Source organism: Hydractinia symbiolongicarpus, chromosome 15 (genome assembly GCF_029227915.1).
Source record: "Hydractinia symbiolongicarpus strain clone_291-10 chromosome 15, HSymV2.1, whole genome shotgun sequence".
In the NCBI taxonomy this organism is placed as follows: Eukaryota; Metazoa; Cnidaria; class Hydrozoa; order Anthoathecata; family Hydractiniidae; genus Hydractinia; species Hydractinia symbiolongicarpus.
Genome location: NC_079889.1, coordinates 1,809,169 through 1,829,652, shown reverse-complemented (window position 1 = coordinate 1,829,652; position 20,484 = coordinate 1,809,169). Strand labels below are relative to the sequence as shown.

At 35.1% G+C, this 20,484-nt stretch overlaps 2 protein-coding genes across 2 annotated transcripts; both read left to right on the top strand.

Moving 5' to 3' along the window:
- Positions 1 to 2,626: 2,626 nt before the first annotated feature.
- On the top strand, positions 2,627 to 13,679 carry LOC130628603 (kelch-like protein 2). Its single transcript, XM_057441581.1, has 7 exons — positions 2,627 to 7,711; positions 7,960 to 8,135; positions 8,407 to 8,679; positions 10,208 to 10,515; positions 11,138 to 11,426; positions 11,896 to 12,124; positions 12,505 to 13,679. The coding sequence occupies exons 1-7, from the start codon at positions 7,555 to 7,557 to the stop codon at positions 12,807 to 12,809; spliced, it is 1,737 nt and encodes a 578-aa protein (XP_057297564.1). The 5' UTR covers positions 2,627 to 7,554; the 3' UTR covers positions 12,810 to 13,679.
- A 114-nt stretch (positions 13,680 to 13,793) lies between these two features.
- Positions 13,794 to 18,686, top strand: LOC130628602 (golgin subfamily A member 6-like protein 25). Its single transcript, XM_057441580.1, has 3 exons — positions 13,794 to 14,554; positions 14,822 to 15,782; positions 15,941 to 18,686. The coding sequence occupies exons 2-3, from the start codon at positions 14,822 to 14,824 to the stop codon at positions 17,728 to 17,730; spliced, it is 2,751 nt and encodes a 916-aa protein (XP_057297563.1). The 5' UTR covers positions 13,794 to 14,554; the 3' UTR covers positions 17,731 to 18,686.
- Positions 18,687 to 20,484: the final 1,798 nt, after the last annotated feature.

The window sequence follows — 20,484 nt, the reverse complement described above, 5'->3', positions numbered from 1 at the left end:
CGGAAAAAGGTAACCATATAACCTTCTTCTCCTCTGGCAACCGTCAACCTCGTCCCCAACGTCTTGTGGCCCCTGAGGCCGTCCAATACACAACCATGGCACAAACGCTTGGTGCCAGCATCAATTGGTGGGTATATTTTTCCGTTTCAGTTTTTTCAGTTCCTAATGTTTTCATAACAGACTCTCGCATTATGAATTCACTCCTCGGTTCATAGGGGCTGTGGTATCATATAGTGGGGCATAATTCTTTTTTTTTCTTTTTTTAAACCTAGGAGAACATAAAATTTACTTAGACGTTACTTTTAGTAAAAGTGAAGATCATTTTTAGTGAAATGAAAAACAGTTTTTTTGCTACCCCTATTTACAGAGTCTGGCGACAGGGCGGTCAACGCCCTGGTCCTTAAGGTTTTTTGACTTCTTGATATGAGAGATGACGTCGAAAAATTTATATATATTTTTTGTTGCCATCATCATATCGAAAAGACAGAAAACCCTGGGAGAGGTGGCCAAAACAGTAGAAACGTCCTTGAAATCCGAGTAATCCGAACGCGCCTAAATAATAAACCGGGGAATCCTGAAAAGTTAGGTAAACAAATGCCACCATTTTGGAGTATGATGGACAGCGAAGGAAGATAACATCAATTTCTTGACTGTCTTGTTGTTGCTACCAAAAAATGACATTTAGCTATATGCGTTAAAAGCAAGTCTAGTTAACTTTTGCAAACGAAAGTGTATTTTAATGTTTTCTTGCTCTAGCTAACAACAAGCTTCTAACTAACTTTGGAAATATCCAATTCCTTTGGACAGTCAGGAAAATCATCTTAGTTAAAAGCTGAATAGCTTAATTTGGAGATCTCCTAAATAAGCTGTATCATATATCTTAATTAAGTGACATACATCTAAATTAGGAGGTAGAAAAAGTTTTTCCCCGATTTCTCAAAAAATGTAAATTTTAGCAGAATAACTGCACTGCTAGAGCTCTTTATATCTTCAGTTTGACCCCTACATTATAGAAAAAGAATGGTATTTTCAGCACCCCAGACTGACTAGACTGTATCATACATCCTAATTAAGCTGACATATAAATTAAGCTGTAGTTTAAATTAGATACTTGTTTAATTAAGGCTTCTTGTGAGAGTTTCATCATGAAACGTCTGTGTTTTTGCTCAACCAAAAGTTGTACCACAGGCATTCCAACTGGACGAAGTAGAACAGGACTTTTTGTTATTGAAAATTTTAAAATTCTATCAAAGTTTGACCGTAACATTCAACTGCAGTGAAACATTTTTACTGCAGTTGATTTGTTAGGTCATTTCTTCATTAATCATCAAATGTTTGGCAGTTGTAATTAGTGTAGTTAAAAACTTTTATAAGATTTGCATGTTCCCATCACTTTTGATGATGAATTTAAATATGTTGACCATTTTTGTCAGAAATGATAAAAAAAAGGTTAAGATTGTTGACATTCATTCAGTCTTTTTCAGGAATATTTAAGTAGGTGTGCAATGATTCACATGTGTAAATCAAGTAACGCGTGCGATGTAAAACGTACGTGCAAAGGATGTTACGCATACTATACGGGCTGGCTCCAAGGTTAATCTTTGTTGCACATTCATTTTGCTGTAGAAAAGTGGGGGACGTTTAAAATCATAAGTCCCAAACATGATGAGCGAGCGTTTACGTAAAGCAACTCTCTCAATCATAATTTCCTTTTCTACATGTCCGAAATAGTATGCATGACTATACTGTCATTTTCATAAATTTATTGTTTATTTTGCAGGTCATCACAAGCAAATAGGCAAAAATATGCTTTGTTTTCAAATTAAAAAAAAATCTTTATCCACATGGCTTAAAGGGAAGCGAAGGTATAAAATGATGTTGGACAGATAGATAGATATTTTATTTATCAATAGCAGTTATATATATACAATTAAAATTAAAAGAAAATAAATATAAAGAAAAAGAAAATAAATATCATAATTAGTCAGGGTAACAAAATTAAAATATATAATGCTATTGAAGGGAGACCATACCTAATAGCATAAAGCTAAGGCAAAGGGTATGGCCACCCTTGGACAATTACAGTAAACGATACGAGACGCACAAAACAACACACACATAAAAGTGGGTCAAATGATAAACAACCATGCGGGAAACAAATGGCCAAGTCTGACAATTCAGGAAGGATTAGTAAGAGGAAACAAAGTACTTTTTCAGATCACTTCTAAGATTAAAATAATCAAGGGAGACAAATTTTCTAGTCATTAAAGACTGCAATTTATTCCAGGAATTAATGGCATTAAATCTAATTGAGTTTTTACCAAAAGAAATAGTATTAAAGGTAGGGAGATTGATCAAACCAATTTTCTCTGCCCGAGTGCCTTGAGCATGGGTGAAGTCAACCGCAAATGTATTAAGGATAGAAGCAGGCAATTTTTCATGAAATAGTTTATGTAAAAATAGAATATTGTGACATTTGACAATATCAGAGAATTTGAGGAGCTCAAGATTACCATACAGGTGACTGGATGATGCTCTTCGAGATTCAAAAGACATGAGTCTAATAGCAAAATTTTGCAAAACAGTAATACGATTAACATCAAGACTGTTTGGCTGACCCCAAATTTGATTACAATATTGCAGGTGTGAATGAAAAATGGCATAGTAAACTAGAATAAGAACATTTAAAGGCACAAAGTGACGAAGTTTAGCTAAAGCTCCATTGGCCCTCTTGAGCTTGGCAACAGTATCATTGATCTGAGACTTCCAGCTTAAATCAGAATCTAATAGAACACCAAGATATTTAATACAATTATAATAAATTTAGACATTTTCTTTCATCCGTAATTTTAGACCTGTTAAAGGGTTTGCATTCAAACTTTATCAATGCATAGATATTATAAAAGTTAATTGATTAACATAATTTTTTTTTGCCAAAATGACACTTGTTTGCTTGTCCCAGGCCTCTGAATTTTTTGCTGACAAGCTCATAACTTGGGATCTGCATGTCGGTTTGCAATCAAATTTTGTTAGTAAACATATAGGGCTTATACAATCTTACCCACAAAATTTGATTGTAAACCAAGTTGCAGATCCCAAGCAGGCAAAAGAACATCATCATCATCATTCTCAGCTTAATCTCTGTTTTCCATGCTAGCATGGGTTGGACAGGGTATATTAATGACGCTCTTCCAATCTGATCTAGACTGTGTTAGATCTAAACTCAACTTCCTCTGTATCCAGTCTGTCCTTATAACCTCCTGTCAAGTCCTTCTCGGTCTGCCTCTGGGCTTTGCCCCAGGAACTATAAGTCTCTACACTTTCTTATACCCAATTATCCTCATTCTTTCCAAGTAACCCAGCCAATTCAATCTTCTTATCTGGATAACATCTTTAATTATACGGATACTTAGCCTGCTTGTTAGCTCATCTGAACTCTTTCAGTCTCTCAGACTGACGTTACACATCCACCTAACCATTTTCATATCATTTCTTTCTAAACGGTCAAGATCTTCCTGCTTCACTGCCCATGCCTCACTACCGTACAACATAACACTTCTTACACAGGCCTCATACAACCTACCTTTTACCTCAATTGACAAGACTCTGCTAGTCAACAAAGGATGTTTGTATGGTTGATGATGCATTTCCCTTATCCAAGTATATGATGAAACTTTACCCTTTCAAAAGTCTCAGTGTTGATAAAAAGATTTTCAACTATCGCTTGTCAAGAATGCGAAGAATTTCTGAAAACGCCTTTGGAATACTTGCAAATCGCTGGCATGTCTTTTCGTCCATTCTTAATAGAGCCAAATAAAGTTAGAACTATAACAGTTCCTACCATAGCCTTTCACAACTGGTTGGGGCGTTGAGACACAGATGCTGGAAAGCCGATTGAGAGAATATTAAAAATGGTACAATCATAGAAGGTGCTTGTAGATCGGATAAAATTAGAGATACGTGGATACCCTTGGCTACAAGTCGTGGTAATCATACAAGCAATCAGGCCAATGTGATAAGAATACTTTACGTGGGAAGGCTGTGTTCCCTGGCAATGGAAATGTGCAAACATTCGTTATATGTTTGTTTTCGAGAAATTTTCAACTTGTGTATGACTCATTTGAATGGTTACTTGACACGGTGAATATGGAACCTGGCTGGACTGCAACATACTTGAGTAGTTTTGATGTTGAGGTGGTTGAATAGGTGGGATTGGGGTGCTTTGAGAATACATAGGAAAAGTAAGTCTAGTATTGTTTCTCCTCTGATGTTCATAATCGAAGAAGATATCCATTATCCTCTTCTTCAACATTACCCACCATTCCTGTCACAATGCATTAGGCTATCAGCTACAGTTCTGCCAAGTAACTGCGCTCTATCACAAAGATCAGGCTTGCGTTGTGTTGATCGGTTTTCTGCTTGACGTGCTGATGCAGGTGGCGAGGATAATGAAGATGCAAGAGCTTTCCACACTTCCAGTTTTGCATTTTGTTCTGCACTGATTCTGTCTGATTTTGATTCCTTTTTTTACTTTTTTGAAGGAGGTACAAAAGATCACCAATTGTGTTGAACGACTTGTTGACGCTACATGTTGCTTCGATAAAGGTCATGTTGCTGAAATACTCCCTATTTGAAACATACACATCCCTTGTTCCAGATCCACTAGATTATGACGTTTCTTGCCTCATATTTTGTAGTTTGTTACAAAGTTGTTCCATTGTTGTTTGATTTCATCCTTGCTGTATCTTAATTCTTCTACACATTTATTAAGAAGCACATCTCGTAGAACACATTCCCTATCTTCAACAAGATTATGATTTCACAAAGGAGGATTTAACTGATAGTAATAATCACTGTCAGAATATCAGCTGCTTCAAAATTGAGCCTTTTTTCGTCGTAGAAATTTCCTCCTTCAAAAACATCATCTCTTCTTAAAATTTCCATTTTTTCTTTGCTCATGCACGTACGGAGAGAGTGGAAAGTTTTTTCAAGTCCCTTTATTGCATGTTCTCCATTCAACAAAGAATATAAACTGTCTTTTACTGCTGATCTTTTCTGTTGTGATCTGGATAGTCATTTTTCCACAGTTTTCTTTTCGATAAAAGTTTATGAGTTCTCATTTTTCTTGCTCGTTCATTTTAACTTTTTTTCCACACAAAAAAAACAATTCTTGTACTACATACTTTCCGTTATGATTATTCAGCATTATCCAGAAATTGATTGGAGAAAATACCGTATACTGATTGGTAGATTATCATCAGGCAGCAAAAAAATGTTGCTAACCATAGGGGATGAAGCAATAACCTGAAACTTTGGTGCATGTTGTCTCTCAAATTGTTTTGATTTCTTGCAACATTTTTTTGACGAATTTAGTCGCATTACATGAAAAAAATCCCATCATTTTACCCGGATCTACGCTGCAATTTTTTCATCAGCGTGCAATGCAACAAAATCGCATTGCATGCGGATGAAAATATCCCTCCAAAGCTTTACACAGCTTTCCATGTTTTTTCTTGAACTTTGAATAATATGTTGTTTAATATTGTGACATACAATTAACCACTCATACGGCTAATTAAACAGTAAAATTAATATACTTTTGGACAATGGTTTCTTGTTCTTGTTTTGGTTTTCACTGAAACAGAACATTTTGTGGAACAATATAGATGGCTATAGGGAAATCATTAATGAAGAAAAGTGTGGAGATTTAAGTTGATCTCTACAGTATAATTAGCTGTATGAGCAACTAAACGTCCCGCATAATTATCCTGCATCAGCTAAATATTATTTTACAGGCTAATTATCAGTTCTCACTGACTGCTCCACAGTTTCTGCATGAGAATTATAAATTTGATGTTTGTGATTGTCTAATCTAAATATTTGTTGTTTTTAGCATAAGACCACTTTAGTGGTTCACATGCCTAGAAACAAGATCTTGAGTAAACCAATGCAGAATTTGCTTCATGTGTTGTATTGGGTATTTTTAATAAAAATTACATTACAATAATCCAGTATATATATTTTTTTGTTTTGCCCCGGTTTTGTATTTTTTAGCAAGCTGGACGGTGGGTGATCAAAAAAAATAAATAAATAAAAAACCACCAATAAAGAGGTATAGAGGTGATACTACAGTAAATGTGTTTGTGTTATTGCAGCTTCCATACATTGATGTTTGTGATGTGAATGAGAGGGTGGTTTTGAGAAAAAACATCAAATCTTGTGCCAACTTAAGTATGGAAACTGCCCCTAAATAGTGGTTTTTGCTACTTTTGCCATACTTCCAGTTGGCCTATTGTAACATTTTGGGGGAAACAGAATATTCATCTAACTTAATCTATGATTTTTATTTAACACTTCTTGGATTGTTTGATCATATTACTATTACCACTATATTGTCTGATAAATCATCATTTTTTGTATAAATATTGTTTTTCTTAAGTGTCATACATGTGCATGTCCTTTCTGCATGTGCATGTGTATTCATAAAAGTATATATCCTTCTATTTGTTATTTTCCTTTTCAAGTAAGGAAAGAGGAGGTAGGGTAAGAGATTGCGCATCTGATAATGGCAGTGATAACAAAGATGACAAGGTTTTCGATCAACAATGAAACTTTACGACTTATTTGCTGAATTACAGAATAATTTTTATAATAACGAAATCAAAATTTTGACACATGTAAGTTAAAAAAATCCTAATCGCGAAAATATAATGTATCGAATTTCGTGATTATGCTTCAACCACGAAATTTAGAATGCCGTGAAATGCGATTTTGTCAAAAAATGCGAAATTAAAATGCATGCAAAAATTTCCTGTCTTAGAGTAATTAATTTTGCATGGAATCTGGTTACCAAGATAAAAAGGCAAAATTTAGTATGTTGTAAAACAGTGTGAAAAGAAATATGACATGTCATTTTTTTTAATCTCAAAGGTGCAGAGTCACTAAAAACTTGGCAATAATTAAAGTAAAGGCTTTCAGTGGAACTAAATTTAACCTGCTAAGTAAAATTTCAGAAATAATTCCGTATGGGGACCTTCTCAGTACCTTTTGGTGAAAATTAGATATCGCAAAATTTTGCGAGTGTGGGAAATACATATGATATTTGTGTGCATAATGTCTTTGCCAAAGGGTGCAGTTTATGAGACAGTTTTTGGCAATTTTGTATGGGTTCGAATTAGCAGTTCGAATTTTGCTATTTGTAGATCAAAATGCTGTCTTTGCAAATCTTACTACAAATTGAATGTCAAAATTGCCAATCCCATTTTTTCATCAATAATTTGTTTCACCTATTTCTACTTTTATCAGAGGATCAATGTCAAGTGGTTTTACAGTGCTCCTAGACAACAATTGTAAATAGGCTTTCTTCTCTACAGCCACCAAACTTTTGCGAATTGACTTTATATTTCTAATTCAAACACTGTGATTTCCTACTCCATGTGTAATGTTCTTTTTCAGGCTACCATGTTTAAGAACCTATAGAATAAATAAATTAACCCGTTTTTAACAATATTAAACTGTATTTGAGTATCTGAAGGAACCAAGGCAAAGATACAGATGGCAGGTACAGAGCCACACCCTGTCCCATGTCTTCAACTACCATTATTCAAAAATGCATCACATCATTCAAAGTCATTTGAAATTCTAAACACAATGAGACAGCAACAACTTTTGTGTGATGTGACAGTTTGTGTTGGTAACAAAAATATTCAAGGTATGTTTTGTCTCTTCTTTGCACATTCAATATAGAGCTAACAGATTTCACAAAAATAAATCAAAATATATCCATGTATCTGTTTGCATCCATAATCAAGTGAATTTTTCCACGAGCCATTAAAATAGTTTAAAAGATCAGATTCTTCTTGTTGTTGTTCTGAATTTCAATCCTAATTTATATCCTCTTATCACAAAGCGTTACTTTGTACGGATGAAAATTATATTTTCAATTCTCACTTTTTTCAGCTCATAGGGCTACCTTAGCATCAGCCAGTCCATATTTTTATGCCATGTTTACCGGAGAAATGTCAGAAAGCAAGCAAAACATTGTTAACATAAAAGAAGTGGATGCTGATGCATTGGAATTGTTAATTGAGTACTGTTACACTGCTGAAGTAAAAGTTACAGAAGAAAATGTTCAGGTAATCATCAAAACATGCTGTAAAAAAATGGTGATAATAAATTTACTAAATTTGTTTATTTGTTTATGCTCAGTGATCATGTCAGTGATCATATCCGTATTACTTGAATTTTTAAATAAATAAATAGATTCACGAACAAATAATATATCCAGTTTGATTTTAACAGAACATTAAAAAAAACTAAACTCTTCATTCCACAGAAATATGTCACCCAAAGTCTTAGTACTGACTGTGCTTTCTTTAAGAAAAGTTTAATTTTCTCTCTATATAGGCACTTTTACCTGCAGCCAGTCTGTTGCAGCTAACAGATGTGCGAAACGCTTGCTGTGAATTCCTGAAGACTCAACTACATCCAACTAACTGTCTGGGTATTATGCGATTTGCAGATATGCACATGTGCCAAGATTTGGTAGTCGCAGCTCATTCATATATAGAACAGTACTTCACTGATGTGGTTGCTAGCGAAGAGTTTCTGCAACTGGAAGCTAGACAAGTGATTGATTTTATTGCTAGTGATCAGCTCACTGTGCCTTCTGAAGAAAAGGTATCTTTTTTCATCTTTGTATATGGGTGTCAGTCACAAATGCAACTTGGAAAGGGGTGACTGGAAATAACACTTTTAATAATCCCATTCAAAGCCTCTGTCAATGTTTTTATTTTGTTTATAGATTTATCATAGCCTAATCCTAATAGTGTTACTTTTAAAAAAATGCATCGTTAGTCGTGTTTGTAACACAAATCTGGCCATGCAAGTCAGCGGAATTTATCATGAACTAAACATATCCTTAACTATGAGTAATATTTGAATAATATACAACTGATGATGTGCCTTTTTTAAGAGTAAAAGGTTATAATAAGAGATAGTGATAATATATATATATATATATATATATATATATATATATATATATATATATATATATATATATATATATATATATATATATATATATATATATATATATATATATATATATATATATATATATATATATATATATATATATATATATATATATATATATATATATATATATATATATATATATATATATATATATATATATATATATAATAATATATAAATATATATAATAATATATATAAACAAAATGGAAGCTTTGACTGAGAGGTTGTGCGTGGCTTCACAGTAAATAAATAAATATGTTAGGTAAAGCTAACCTATTTATTGGATCAGGTTTGTGACTGGATACATTTGTTGTTTATAATTCTTCAACACTGTAGAATTTTTATTATTTCAATAAGCAATGTTGTTGCACAACAGACTGCTTTATCTGAAAAAGCTAGAAAATTGATGTAATACATTTTTTTGTACTTTTAAAATTAATTCGTAAAACAACACCATTTAAGGACATTGAATTTATAATTATAATATTATTATAAATCTTTTACCCCATTTGGGGGGGGGGGGGCACATCCCCCCTTGCTAGCTTTTTTAGAACTTATTTTTATTATACTACATGGTTATGAAACTTACGAAATTTTTAGGTCCCATACCTCACGGATCTCTAGATATTGGCTATCACTCGAAACTACCCCTAAAAATCTCTGTGAAGTCCTTATAATGAAGAAAATATAATAAATTTCGTAGGATTATCCTTGAACTTAAAACTTCAACGAAACTTTATTTCATCAAGGGAAAATTTTAGACACATGATCAATTCAATGGTTATGTTCTCTTAAGACTGGAAATCTTTTAATTATGAATAACTTGAGAATTAAAAAAGGTCTTATGTTTTTAAAAAAACTTAGCTTTCACAAGGTGAAACTGTACCATCAGTTCTTCACATCTTTAAAATACCACTTCTGGTAACTGTTTTCAATTAGTAGATGATAAACATAACTGCGTCAACTAACGTGATTTCACAAAAGTCTGATGAAGCAATGAAACGGTTTGTGAACGCGAATTCTGAGCTATCTTATAGCATTGTATGACACGCACAAAAGAACAGGAAGCACGTGCAATAGAACAGCCCCAAATTTTATTCTTAACAAATTATTTTTTATGCATGGCAAGACTTTTAAGTGTTATTTTGTTGACGAATTTTTAGGTATACGAAGCAGTAAGAGCGTGGGTGTATTATAACAGACAAAACAGAGACCATTACTTTCCTGAGCTCATGCAGCATGTGCGGCTACCATTGTTATCACGTGACTATCTAGTAGATAGAGTAGAGACAGAGTCGCTCATGAAACAGTGCTCAGCCTGTAAGGATTATTTAATTGAAGCTATGAAGTATCATTTATTACCTCGCTCGCAAAGATTACTGCTACAAACTCCAAGAACAAAAAGTCGAACCCCGGGTAGACCAAAGATATTATATGTTGTTGGAGGACAAGCACCAAAGGCTATACGAAGGTGAGAAATGATTTGTTTGATCACGTGACTGTAACTGCACCCCTGTTTTGTTGAAAAAATTATTGAAGATTTCCCATTTTCCCTTCGGGACTAATTTTTGATTTGAGGACTAATTAGACACTCGTACATTTTTAAAACGTATTTTTTAATTTTCTGAAAAAACCTGTTCCTTACAGATAATTTATATTATAATGCCCGCATACGTCTGTCCGTCTGTCTGTCACGCAAAATGGTAGCTTAGCTGCGACGGACGAACCCGTGGATTGTTCCACGGGCTAACGACTATTTGTTATAATCATCTAGGGAAGCACGTGATTAATTCCCTATGAAGCTGTCCTTATTAAATTTATAAAATGGATTTACCAATGGATAGCCTTGTTGTAGAGCATTCGCGTCCAGCGCCAAAAGCCGTGGGTGAACCTACGAGACTATAAAGGTGATCTGTTGTTACTGTAATTTTTGACAGGCTAGGTGAACCCTGAATGATAAACAATATGCGGACGTCAACCAACTCATCATGTTTGTTGCATTGATATTTGATTAGATGGTTTTTCCTTGTGATTGACAATATGCACACATATTCTTTAGGCACATAGATAATTAAACCAATTTATATTTTCAGTGTGGAGTGTTATGATATTCAGTCAGAACGTTGGTACAATGCCGCTGATATGAATCTTCGCCGTTGTCGTGCTGGTGTGTCGGTATCCAAGGGAATTATATACGCCGTTGGCGGATTTAACGGCGCTTTAAGAGTGCGTTCCGTCGATTCTTATGATCCGAAGAAGGACGAATGGCGACCTGTCGCGTCAATGGAAGCACGTCGAAGCACGCTAGGTGCCGCTGTGTTGAATGGACTTTTATATTCTGTCGGAGGATTTGACGGCACGACGGGTTTAAACACTTGTGAGGTAGGTTCTTTTGTAATTTCTAGAATATTTAGAATGTTATTTTATTTTATGACTTTGAAAATTTACTATAATTCTAGAATAGAGTTTTGACTTTCGTCTTGTTACTTGTTCATCGAGCATTTTACGCATTATTGTCTTTTATTAAACCAGGTGAAAGCATGGGAAACTTTTTTTATTTGCTCAAATTTTAAAAATGTCCTGCTTCTGCGTCCTCCTGAAAATAACAAAAACAGTGTCACGCATGCGCATATGTCATATTAGCAACGTAAATGTTTTTGAGAATATCATAAGCACAAACCACAGCCAAAAATGATTGGTATCTGCTAAAATAGAATTTAGAAAAACAAAGCTGTCTTCATTACCCTAAACATTGTATAAGGGCTTACACCAATAATCTACTGATAATGTTCGTACTTCGAGATATATGTGACGTCATAACCCGTAATGTGTGTTACGTAATCTCACGCAGGTGTACGAGCCTCGACATAACGAATGGCAACCGATATGTAACATGAGTGTTCGTCGCAGTTCAGTTGGCGTTGGTGTTTTGAAGGGTCACTTGTACGCAGTGGGAGGTTACGACGGCGCGTCACGCCAGTGCTTGTCCTCTGTGGAGAGGTATGACCCTGTCAAAAATGAGTGGCAGATAGTGACAGATATGACAGTGAAAAGAAGCGGAGCGGGTGTGGGAGTACTAGGTGAGTAGCTGAACTTCTAAGTTAGTTTTAAAAAAATTTGGGAGAAAAAAAAATTGGATAGGATTGTTTGTTTTGTAAACTCGTTTGGATCAGGTTCTTAATCGCAAATTTTTTCGAAGCAAAATGTAAGGAGGAGAATAAAAATATATTTGATTTGGTCATTGTTAGAGTCCGACTGAGTACATGATCGATATTTTTTTAAAAAATCTGAAAAAAATGAAAAAATAGCACAAAAAAAACAAAGTTTGTTTCGCTCAAGGGAATTGTTAAATACCGAGTTTTTTCGAACAAGCTTTTTATTATTGAAATTGGCTTTCTGCTAACTATGTTTGAATGTAGATGACAAAAAAAATTGTTTTGTTTTTGTATCTTATCTTTAGGGGACTATTTATATGCAGTTGGTGGTCACGACGGCCCGCATGTTCGAAAAAGTGTAGAATATTATAACCCAGATTCAAATAAATGGACTTTAGTCGCTGATATGTCGTTAGCTCGCCGTAATGCTGGCGTAGCAGCTGTCGATGGCTTGTTATACGTCGTCGGCGGGGACGACGGTTCAATAAACTTATCAACTGTCGAAATATATTCACCTAGAACTGACCAGTGGACTTTGTTGCCGTCACAAATGAGTACTGGTCGTAGTTATGCCGGCGTCGTTGTAGTGGAAAAGCCTTTTAGCGTGTGACACCCGTCATTCTTTACGATAGTTAGAATAAGAGTTACGATGTCGTCGTTTGAATCCAGTGGTTGTCGTGTACGTTGCTTGGTGCGAACATTCTATCGAAAGAAAAATGAGAGTTCCGCAACCTGTCACCGGTAAAACGTGAAAAGGTTTTACCTTGTTCCCCCTTTTAGGGTTGCTCTTTCTGAAAGCATTGGGAGCAATATTTGAAAAGAACCATTTTGAAATATTTATTCATAAACTGCCTCGATTATCCGTGCTTCACTTATCCAAATGATAATTAATTTAATTTTCTTTACTAAGCTGCTTTGCTTCATGTTGCAAGCAGAAAAATTATTATTTTGTGAATTTGATTTTTTTTTGCATATCTTATCACCCCAACTTTTTCTGATTAATTTTATAAGCCATGTTTTACCACCGCAAAAACAAATTAAAATTTTCGAAGAATTTAATTAACCAGTATTCTGTTTTTAAATTTTTGGTGTGCTAGGCCTTTGAATAATCGAGATAAGTTTAACTTCAGATAATCGAGACACCACGCTACTACTGTTTAAATTGTTTTAATACCGTGCAGATGGAGAACCTCCGTGCACTATGGGAGAGCATCGCAAATAATTCGTAGCTTCCTCAACATATTTAGTTGGTTCGTACGTCAATTAACATTCCCCATCTTCAGACATTTTAAACGTCCCAGGGTACCCCAAATTTTCACAACGATTATTTTATATAACGTGATGCTCCCAGAATTTTTTGACTGAGCATGGTCTCATCCGGTTGTTTTTAAGAAGCTGATGACGTCATGTTTTCCACATCAAGTTTTGTAATATTTGGATAGTTTTGTAGATTCAGATTAAGAATATATTTGTAAGACTATTCTTCTTTTATGTTCATAATGTCAAGAGTGATTGTGAATTAAAAGTTTAACTTTAAACTAAGAAAATCGTACCCTTCTTTTTTCCACCGCAAGCAAGAAACCACTGATAAGGAAAACCAATGGTGACGACCAATGACGAAATCGTGGCGTGTGGCCTTGTGGTTATGAATTCGCTTTACAATCACAAGGTCGGTGGTTCGGTCAACAGCGCGGGCATGCCATGTGAGGGAAATTGGGTAGGTACTGACGGTGTATACTTAATGTATACATCCGAACACAGGACCCACATTAATAACAGTGTTTCAAACACTGAGGTGGCTATATCCTGTATAAATATTCGTAACAATAATAATAATACTAATAATCTCTGTGATCAAAAATAGATCCCCGTTGCGTGGTCACTATATTGTTCCATACACTTTTATAATCAATTTGTGGCATGTAGTTCAAACCTCCTGGCAAAAAAATTGCCTGGCAAAGCTTTTAAACTGAAACAGGTTAAACGAATTTTTAAATAAACGAACTCAAACCCAATTCGTTCATAGGTTGTTATGAAATTCATTCAAAAAAAGTCTAGGTATGATATTGTTGTTAGATAAGATGCCTATGTTTGTTTTTGCTTAGTAACCACGTGATCTTTTTACAGTATTTTAATTGGTTTCGTTAGTTCGACATTCGGCATGGTTAGTTTTATGGTTATTGAAGTGTGAAGGTGGCGATAAAAAATATACCGAATAAACATACTAAAAACAGGAAGATAAAACAACACTAAAAATTTCTCGATATTTATATAAAATTGAAATATTTAATTTAATTTTGAGCTCACCTAAAATGCAGCGTGAATGAGTTTGTTGTTTTTTGTATTCGTGCGAAGGTAAGTAACGCAGCATGTTTCTTTCAATGGCGTACTGTTTATTCACAGCACGTTCGCAGCTTGAGTTGAAACATAGCTTTGTTAACCTTTTTTGCTGACATATTACTTTTAATAAAATGTCTTTACTTCTACTTCAACTTTTTTAAATTTCAAATTTTATTTTTAAATCTGAAACATTTGATCACACTTCAACGGCTTTAACACTAAGGTTAAGTTTTCATTTAGAGATTCAACTGTATAGGTATGTACACACTTCCTCTTTTTTAGATGCAGCTGAAGTGGATATTTTTGTTTTACTTGGGAGTAACGGTAACTTATTATTGTGATGGCAAGTCATCCAAAACGAGCACGAGCAAACGTGTAAACAAAGCGAGGATAAACAATAAAAATGGCAAACGCTGGATGGCGGGTGGTGCGTTCACGCAACAGTTTATGAGCAGCGAGCCAGAACAAAACTACGGAGCTCAGTTCTCGCCTGAAAACGCATTCGCTCCCTCAGCTGAAGCTCAGCCTTTTTCCTATGGAGGTGGTGGAGGGAATTATAAAGAGCCTACTTTTCAAGGTATGGAAGAGCTGAAGATACCTAAGTCAGCGTATGGAACACCAGAAGCTAGCTACGCTCAAGATCTAGCTACTTACTTGAAGCCAGGAATAGGTGACTACCCGTCTGACATGCCGGCTGGGATGAAAGATTTTGAAGCTGGTAATGGTATTCAAAGTAATGGCGCTCAAGGTAATGGTATTGGACTACCTATTGGTTCTCGTTTCAAGGGAAAAAACTTAAGTCCCGTAGCCAAACTTGTACAGACGGCGTTAGAAGACGCCTCAATCAGTTCTGGTGCCATGACGAAACCAAGTAACGCTGAATCGCCGAACGTGGCGTCAGAATCCGCGTCAATTCTGTCAGATGCTATGAACACTGATGAAGTTTCCCCAGCCAAGGTATTAGATGCACCCACTCTTCCCAGCATATCTGCTGCTATGTCAACCAAGGACAATGATAAAACTGAAAAAGATGCAGCTAAAGTACATGGTAGTAAGGACAAGAAGAAGGAGAGTGACGATGGAGCTGTAGAAGTAACGTCTAGTAAAGTTGTCGGCGACAAAGACAGTTCTGATCATGGAAAAAACAGTGAAGATTCGAGCAGTGGTAAGACAGCTGGCAATGCTCACTCATCCAAACAAAATCACGAGACTTTGAAAACAAGTAAACACAAGACTGAGACAGGTAAAAATGTTGTCTTACCTATTTCTTGCTCCTTTTGTTTTCCCTTCTTTGTTTGTTTTTTTGTTTTTGTTTGTCTTTTTAACACTTCATTCGTGGACGTCCCGAAAAATTATACTTGTATTAGCGAAATAAAGTTGAGTTCCCACTTTACACAATAGGTGCCCGAAGACAAAATTGGGATGGTTTCATTGACACCGGGAATAACCACATTGAACCGGTTGGTTTACCCTCTATAAAGCCGCTAAATATCTTCACCGATACAGACGAAAAGAGCGGAGAAACAGTAAGCACCGGATCATCATCAAAAGAAAGCACCGGATCCGTGTCAACAGAAAGTACCGGATCCGCGTCAACGGAAAACTCCGAATCAGCGTCAACAGAAAGCATCGCTTCAGATTCTGATAATGCAGTAACGTCAAGCAATGTAAAAGCAAAGCTGGTGTCTTCCCTACGAGCAGCGTTACTAAAGAACGTTCAAGAATTAATGAATACAGAAAGTGAAGGTGATGAACAGGATGATTCGTCAACAAAAACTGCTGTGTCGTCAACCAATGAAGGCCAGCAAGAGAAAGAAGAAAGCTCCGGCGAGCAGAAAGAAAATCAAGCTGCCGATGATGCAAAAGCGACAGACCTTCTGGAAGAAAATCTCATGAAAATTGATAAGAAAAAACTCGCTCATCTATTAGCATCATTAATAAAGAAAAGTAGAGATGACGCTAATGATGATGACGACTCAAAAGGAAAGGGTAAACAAAAAGGAAAGATGTTCCAGCAAGGTTCGGAGAACCCATTGTTTGGTAAAATAAAACATCAGCAAAAGGGAACAAAGTACGGGTTTGATCCCTATGCTCAAATCGGTTTATCGGATCCATTGAATGGTGATTCGAAGGAAGAGACGCATAATGGCCGACACAACGTTCACGATAGCCATGAAAAGACTGAGGAGGGTAAAGAAGAGCAGACGGGGAAAGATTCTTCTAAAGAGGAAGATTCAAAAAAGGAAGAGAAAGAAGAACAAAAGGAAAAAGAAGAACAGAAAGAGAAAGAAGTGCAAAAGGAAAGAGAGGAAGCAAAGGAAAAAGTGAAAGAGAAGGAAGAAGAAAAAGAAAAAGAATCCGCTAAGTCTGAAGATGAAAAGAATGAGAAAGAAAATAGCAAAGCAAAGGAGGATGGAAAAGAGAAGGAGAGTGAAAAAGTAAAAGAAAAAGAAGACAAAACTGAAAACGAAAATAGTAAAGCTAAAGAAGACGAAAAAGAAAATTCCAAGCAAGAAAAAGCTGGTGAAAAAGAAAAACAAGACGCCAAGCAAGAAGAAGAAAACGTTGAAGCTGAAGTAGAAAAAGAGAGACAAGAATTAAAGAAGTTAAAAGAAGAAGAAAAAGCAGAGAAAGAAAAAGAGTCAGAGTTGAAAGCTTCAAATGCAGAATTGGAAGAAAAACAAAAACAACAACAAGACGACAAGGAGGAGAAAGAAGATGAAAAACCTGTCAAAGTCCAACATGGTCAGTATGTTCATTTAGTATCCCCTGATCTGTTGACAGCTATCTCTGAAAATCTAAAGAATGGAAAGGGGTTATCAACGGAAGCAGGCGATAAGGCTGAGGATCAAGCTACTGAAGGAGGTTCCAACATAGAGAAAGAAAATTCAAAAGAAAAAGAAAATTCGAACGAAAAGGAAAACACAAAAGAAAAGGAAAACTCTAAAGATGAGCAAAATGAAGATGGTCCAAGCATTCAGTCCATAATTGACAACATGAAAGCAAAGTTACTAAAAGCTGGCAAAAATGCAAGCAAATCCAAAAGTTCAAAACACAAAAAGGGGATGTTTAATGACGCCTACGCACAGATAGGTTCCATGGATCCAAATATCAAAAGAAGAGGTCGAGAAAAGAAACACCATGTTAGACATGCGCATAACAAACCTGCTTATAAAAAATCGATAGTGTAGACAGAACGTTACCAATGACAACAGAGACAATCAAAACAAACATGGTAGGCATGTCGCGAGAGAATGTCTTTCAATTTAAACGACTTGTGACAGCCATTAGAAGCGGAAGTTTTACTACTTTGCTTGAAAAAAACTTACTGTCAGGGTTGATTTAGCACGTAGCGCTTTAGGGGCGGAAATGTTATGATTCTTGTTATACACTGGTACGAAATCATGCAGAGCTGAAAGGGTTAAATTTCTTTTGTTACGTTACAGATAAATAGTTTTACCAACTCCTTTAGTACCCATAAAACTATAAGGGGATGTTTACTCTTTGAGTTTTACCTATTCAAGCGTGTCGACGTACGCAAAAAGTTTCAATAATATATCTTGTCAAATAATACTGATTCTGTGATATTCTGTTTGATAATTTCAGAGCACATTAACCACTTATAAAAATACTTTTTAGGTTTTTCTAATCAAAGCGGGCGTAACAAAGGGTGGGCGTGTTTATGGGGAAAAATTGGGCGTAGTTTCTTAAAGCCCTTTATTTAAACGTAGTCAAAGGACCAAGAGAGTATTTAAATTTCTCAAAATAATTTTATCTAATGTTCGATTTTTCTAACGACTTTTACTTTCAGGAATGAATGGAAAAGAAAAGCAGGTCGTCGTTCAAATATCAAAGTTTTACTAGAAAACAAATTATCCGCGAAAACTTCATCCCCATAAACCATAACATGTTTTTGTAAATATCAACCAGAAAGTAATATTTATAAAGATAGAATTATTTTTCTAACAATAAATAGTATGTTTACTTTTTATATCGATTGTTATTTTTATCCTCAGCTCTCTAATAATGCTATTTTTTTGTCTCTGTGAGCCAAAATGGTATATTCATCTCTTTATATGGCACACTTTCGAGTTTTTCTTTATCTCGAGTAAATGCTAAATGGCTAAATTAGATCCACCAAGCAAAAAACACAAAAACAAAACGAAATAACAACATGAGATGATAAGTATGGGCCCTTTTTGTTTGCAAATGAACCATTGTTAGATTCTCTGTAATAATTATTTTAGCAAACTAGCATTCTACATTTCTTCTGCAAGCATAAGAAGCGATGGTTGAAGAACTGTACTGTGTTAGCGCAAGGGGAAGATCAACCAATCAATCAAGGGTATCAACCAAATATCACCAAAGGATCTTCCATTGAAAAAATGAAGGCGAAAAGAGTAAAGCAATTACCTTATAGGTACAAAATAGTCGGTAAAAAAGTGACAAAATATTTTTTTCAACAATTTTCCAACCACCATTTATTTTCCCGTTTATTTACTCCTCTAAAGCAAATGCAGAGCCAACGTTATCCAAAATTTAATTATAACTCGCAGCAAGTGTTTATTGATTATGGTCTTTTAACGTGGTCTTTCAAGCTGACTTGTCATCGAATGAAAGGAGTCAAGAATGTCAACATTTTGTTTCAATATTATTAGCAAAAGTGTCAATAAAGAGAAATATTGCCGAAATGAAGTAGTTAAATGGATAAGAAGAAAACTGTTTTTCTTTGATTCACACACTTAAACTTTGTTTTAAGTGGTTCAAGAGAACGTTACACAACGTTTATTTCCATTGATGTTAGCGACGTATTTTATTTTCTCTTTATGCACGGTGAGCCCGTCGAATTGGCCTGAGCAGATTACTTACCCCTTTCATCACGTCTTGTGGTATATCGGCCATTTTTACCCACCAGACGGAAACAGGAAAAACGTTTCGTTTTTTTCGCAAATCAAAAATATCAGCGTGTTTTATTTGGTATCTATTTTAAATTTCAGATTATGGGAAAAAATAAAATTCAGTTCCTGAGACATAAAAGTTGCATTAAGATTTGAAAACATTGAGTTAACATGACAAGTTCACCTTTTTCATTAAAACAGAAATGGCATTTGTTAAGTTTAAAAACAGAAATAGCATTTGTTAAGTTTAAAATTTGAGCTACAAAAGTCGTACAAGCAAAGCAATCGCTTAACTAGACAACCCATGCTGAACGCTAAAAAGAAAGAATAGATTCCCACTTTTATAGTTTCTGACATGCGTTAGCTGGGGCTTAAACCCAAGACCTTCTGGCTGGAAGCAAACGCTCTACCACAAGGCTGCCAGTAGGTATCTTGTGTGAATACTTGTTTGTGACTTTTTTTGCTGGGACTCTTCTTTCCACTTTTTCCTCTCTTTCCATGCCATAAGAGGAAATTTGATATGAGTAGAATATTCATCCATAGTATTGCTACAGTACAAGACAAATCTTAGGTAGTTGTTTTTATCTCTTACACTGAAGAGGTTGCTTTTATAAAATATAGAATAATTACTAACGAATGGATGTAGACCTTTTTTTAACAACAACACCCACGTCATTTTTACTTAGTTTTCGTAAAATGGGTGCTTCTACATTGAAAAGTATGACTGGTTAGATGCACTGGCCCATATCAGGCGCTTTTACTTATTAGATAAATCGACTAATGAACAAATCAGTTAATAAATTAAATAAAGGAATGAATAAGTTAATTGACTGAACGAATGAATGATTTCCAAGAGAGTTGACTTTTTTTATTTTTTTAAAGTCTGTTTATAAATTGCAAACAGAATTGCGCATAGTTTGATCTAGTATTCGAATATTCGAATGCTCGAATGGATAGTAATTATCGAAGCAACGAAGGTGCGGTACACTTTGTTTCGACATTCGAATGTTTAAATGTTCGAATTGCAAAAAACAGTACAAATTTGTA

What these genes read in the sequence shown, in the direction of transcription:
- LOC130628603 (XM_057441581.1), top strand. Translation starts at nt 7,555, where the DNA reads ATGGCAGGTACAGAGCCACACCCTGTCCCATGTCTTCAACTACCATTA. An exon ending in TGGTAACAAAAATATTCAAG is followed by an intron (nt 7,712 to 7,959) that starts GTATGTTTTGTC and finishes CACTTTTTTCAG; the next exon opens with CTCATAGGGCTACCTTAGCA. An exon ending in AGCGGGTGTGGGAGTACTAG is followed by an intron (nt 12,125 to 12,504) that starts GTGAGTAGCTGA and finishes TCTTATCTTTAG; the next exon opens with GGGACTATTTATATGCAGTT.
- LOC130628602 (XM_057441580.1), top strand. Translation starts at nt 14,822, where the DNA reads ATGCAGCTGAAGTGGATATTTTTGTTTTACTTGGGAGTAACGGTAACT. An exon ending in TAAACACAAGACTGAGACAG is followed by an intron (nt 15,783 to 15,940) that starts GTAAAAATGTTG and finishes TTTACACAATAG; the next exon opens with GTGCCCGAAGACAAAATTGG.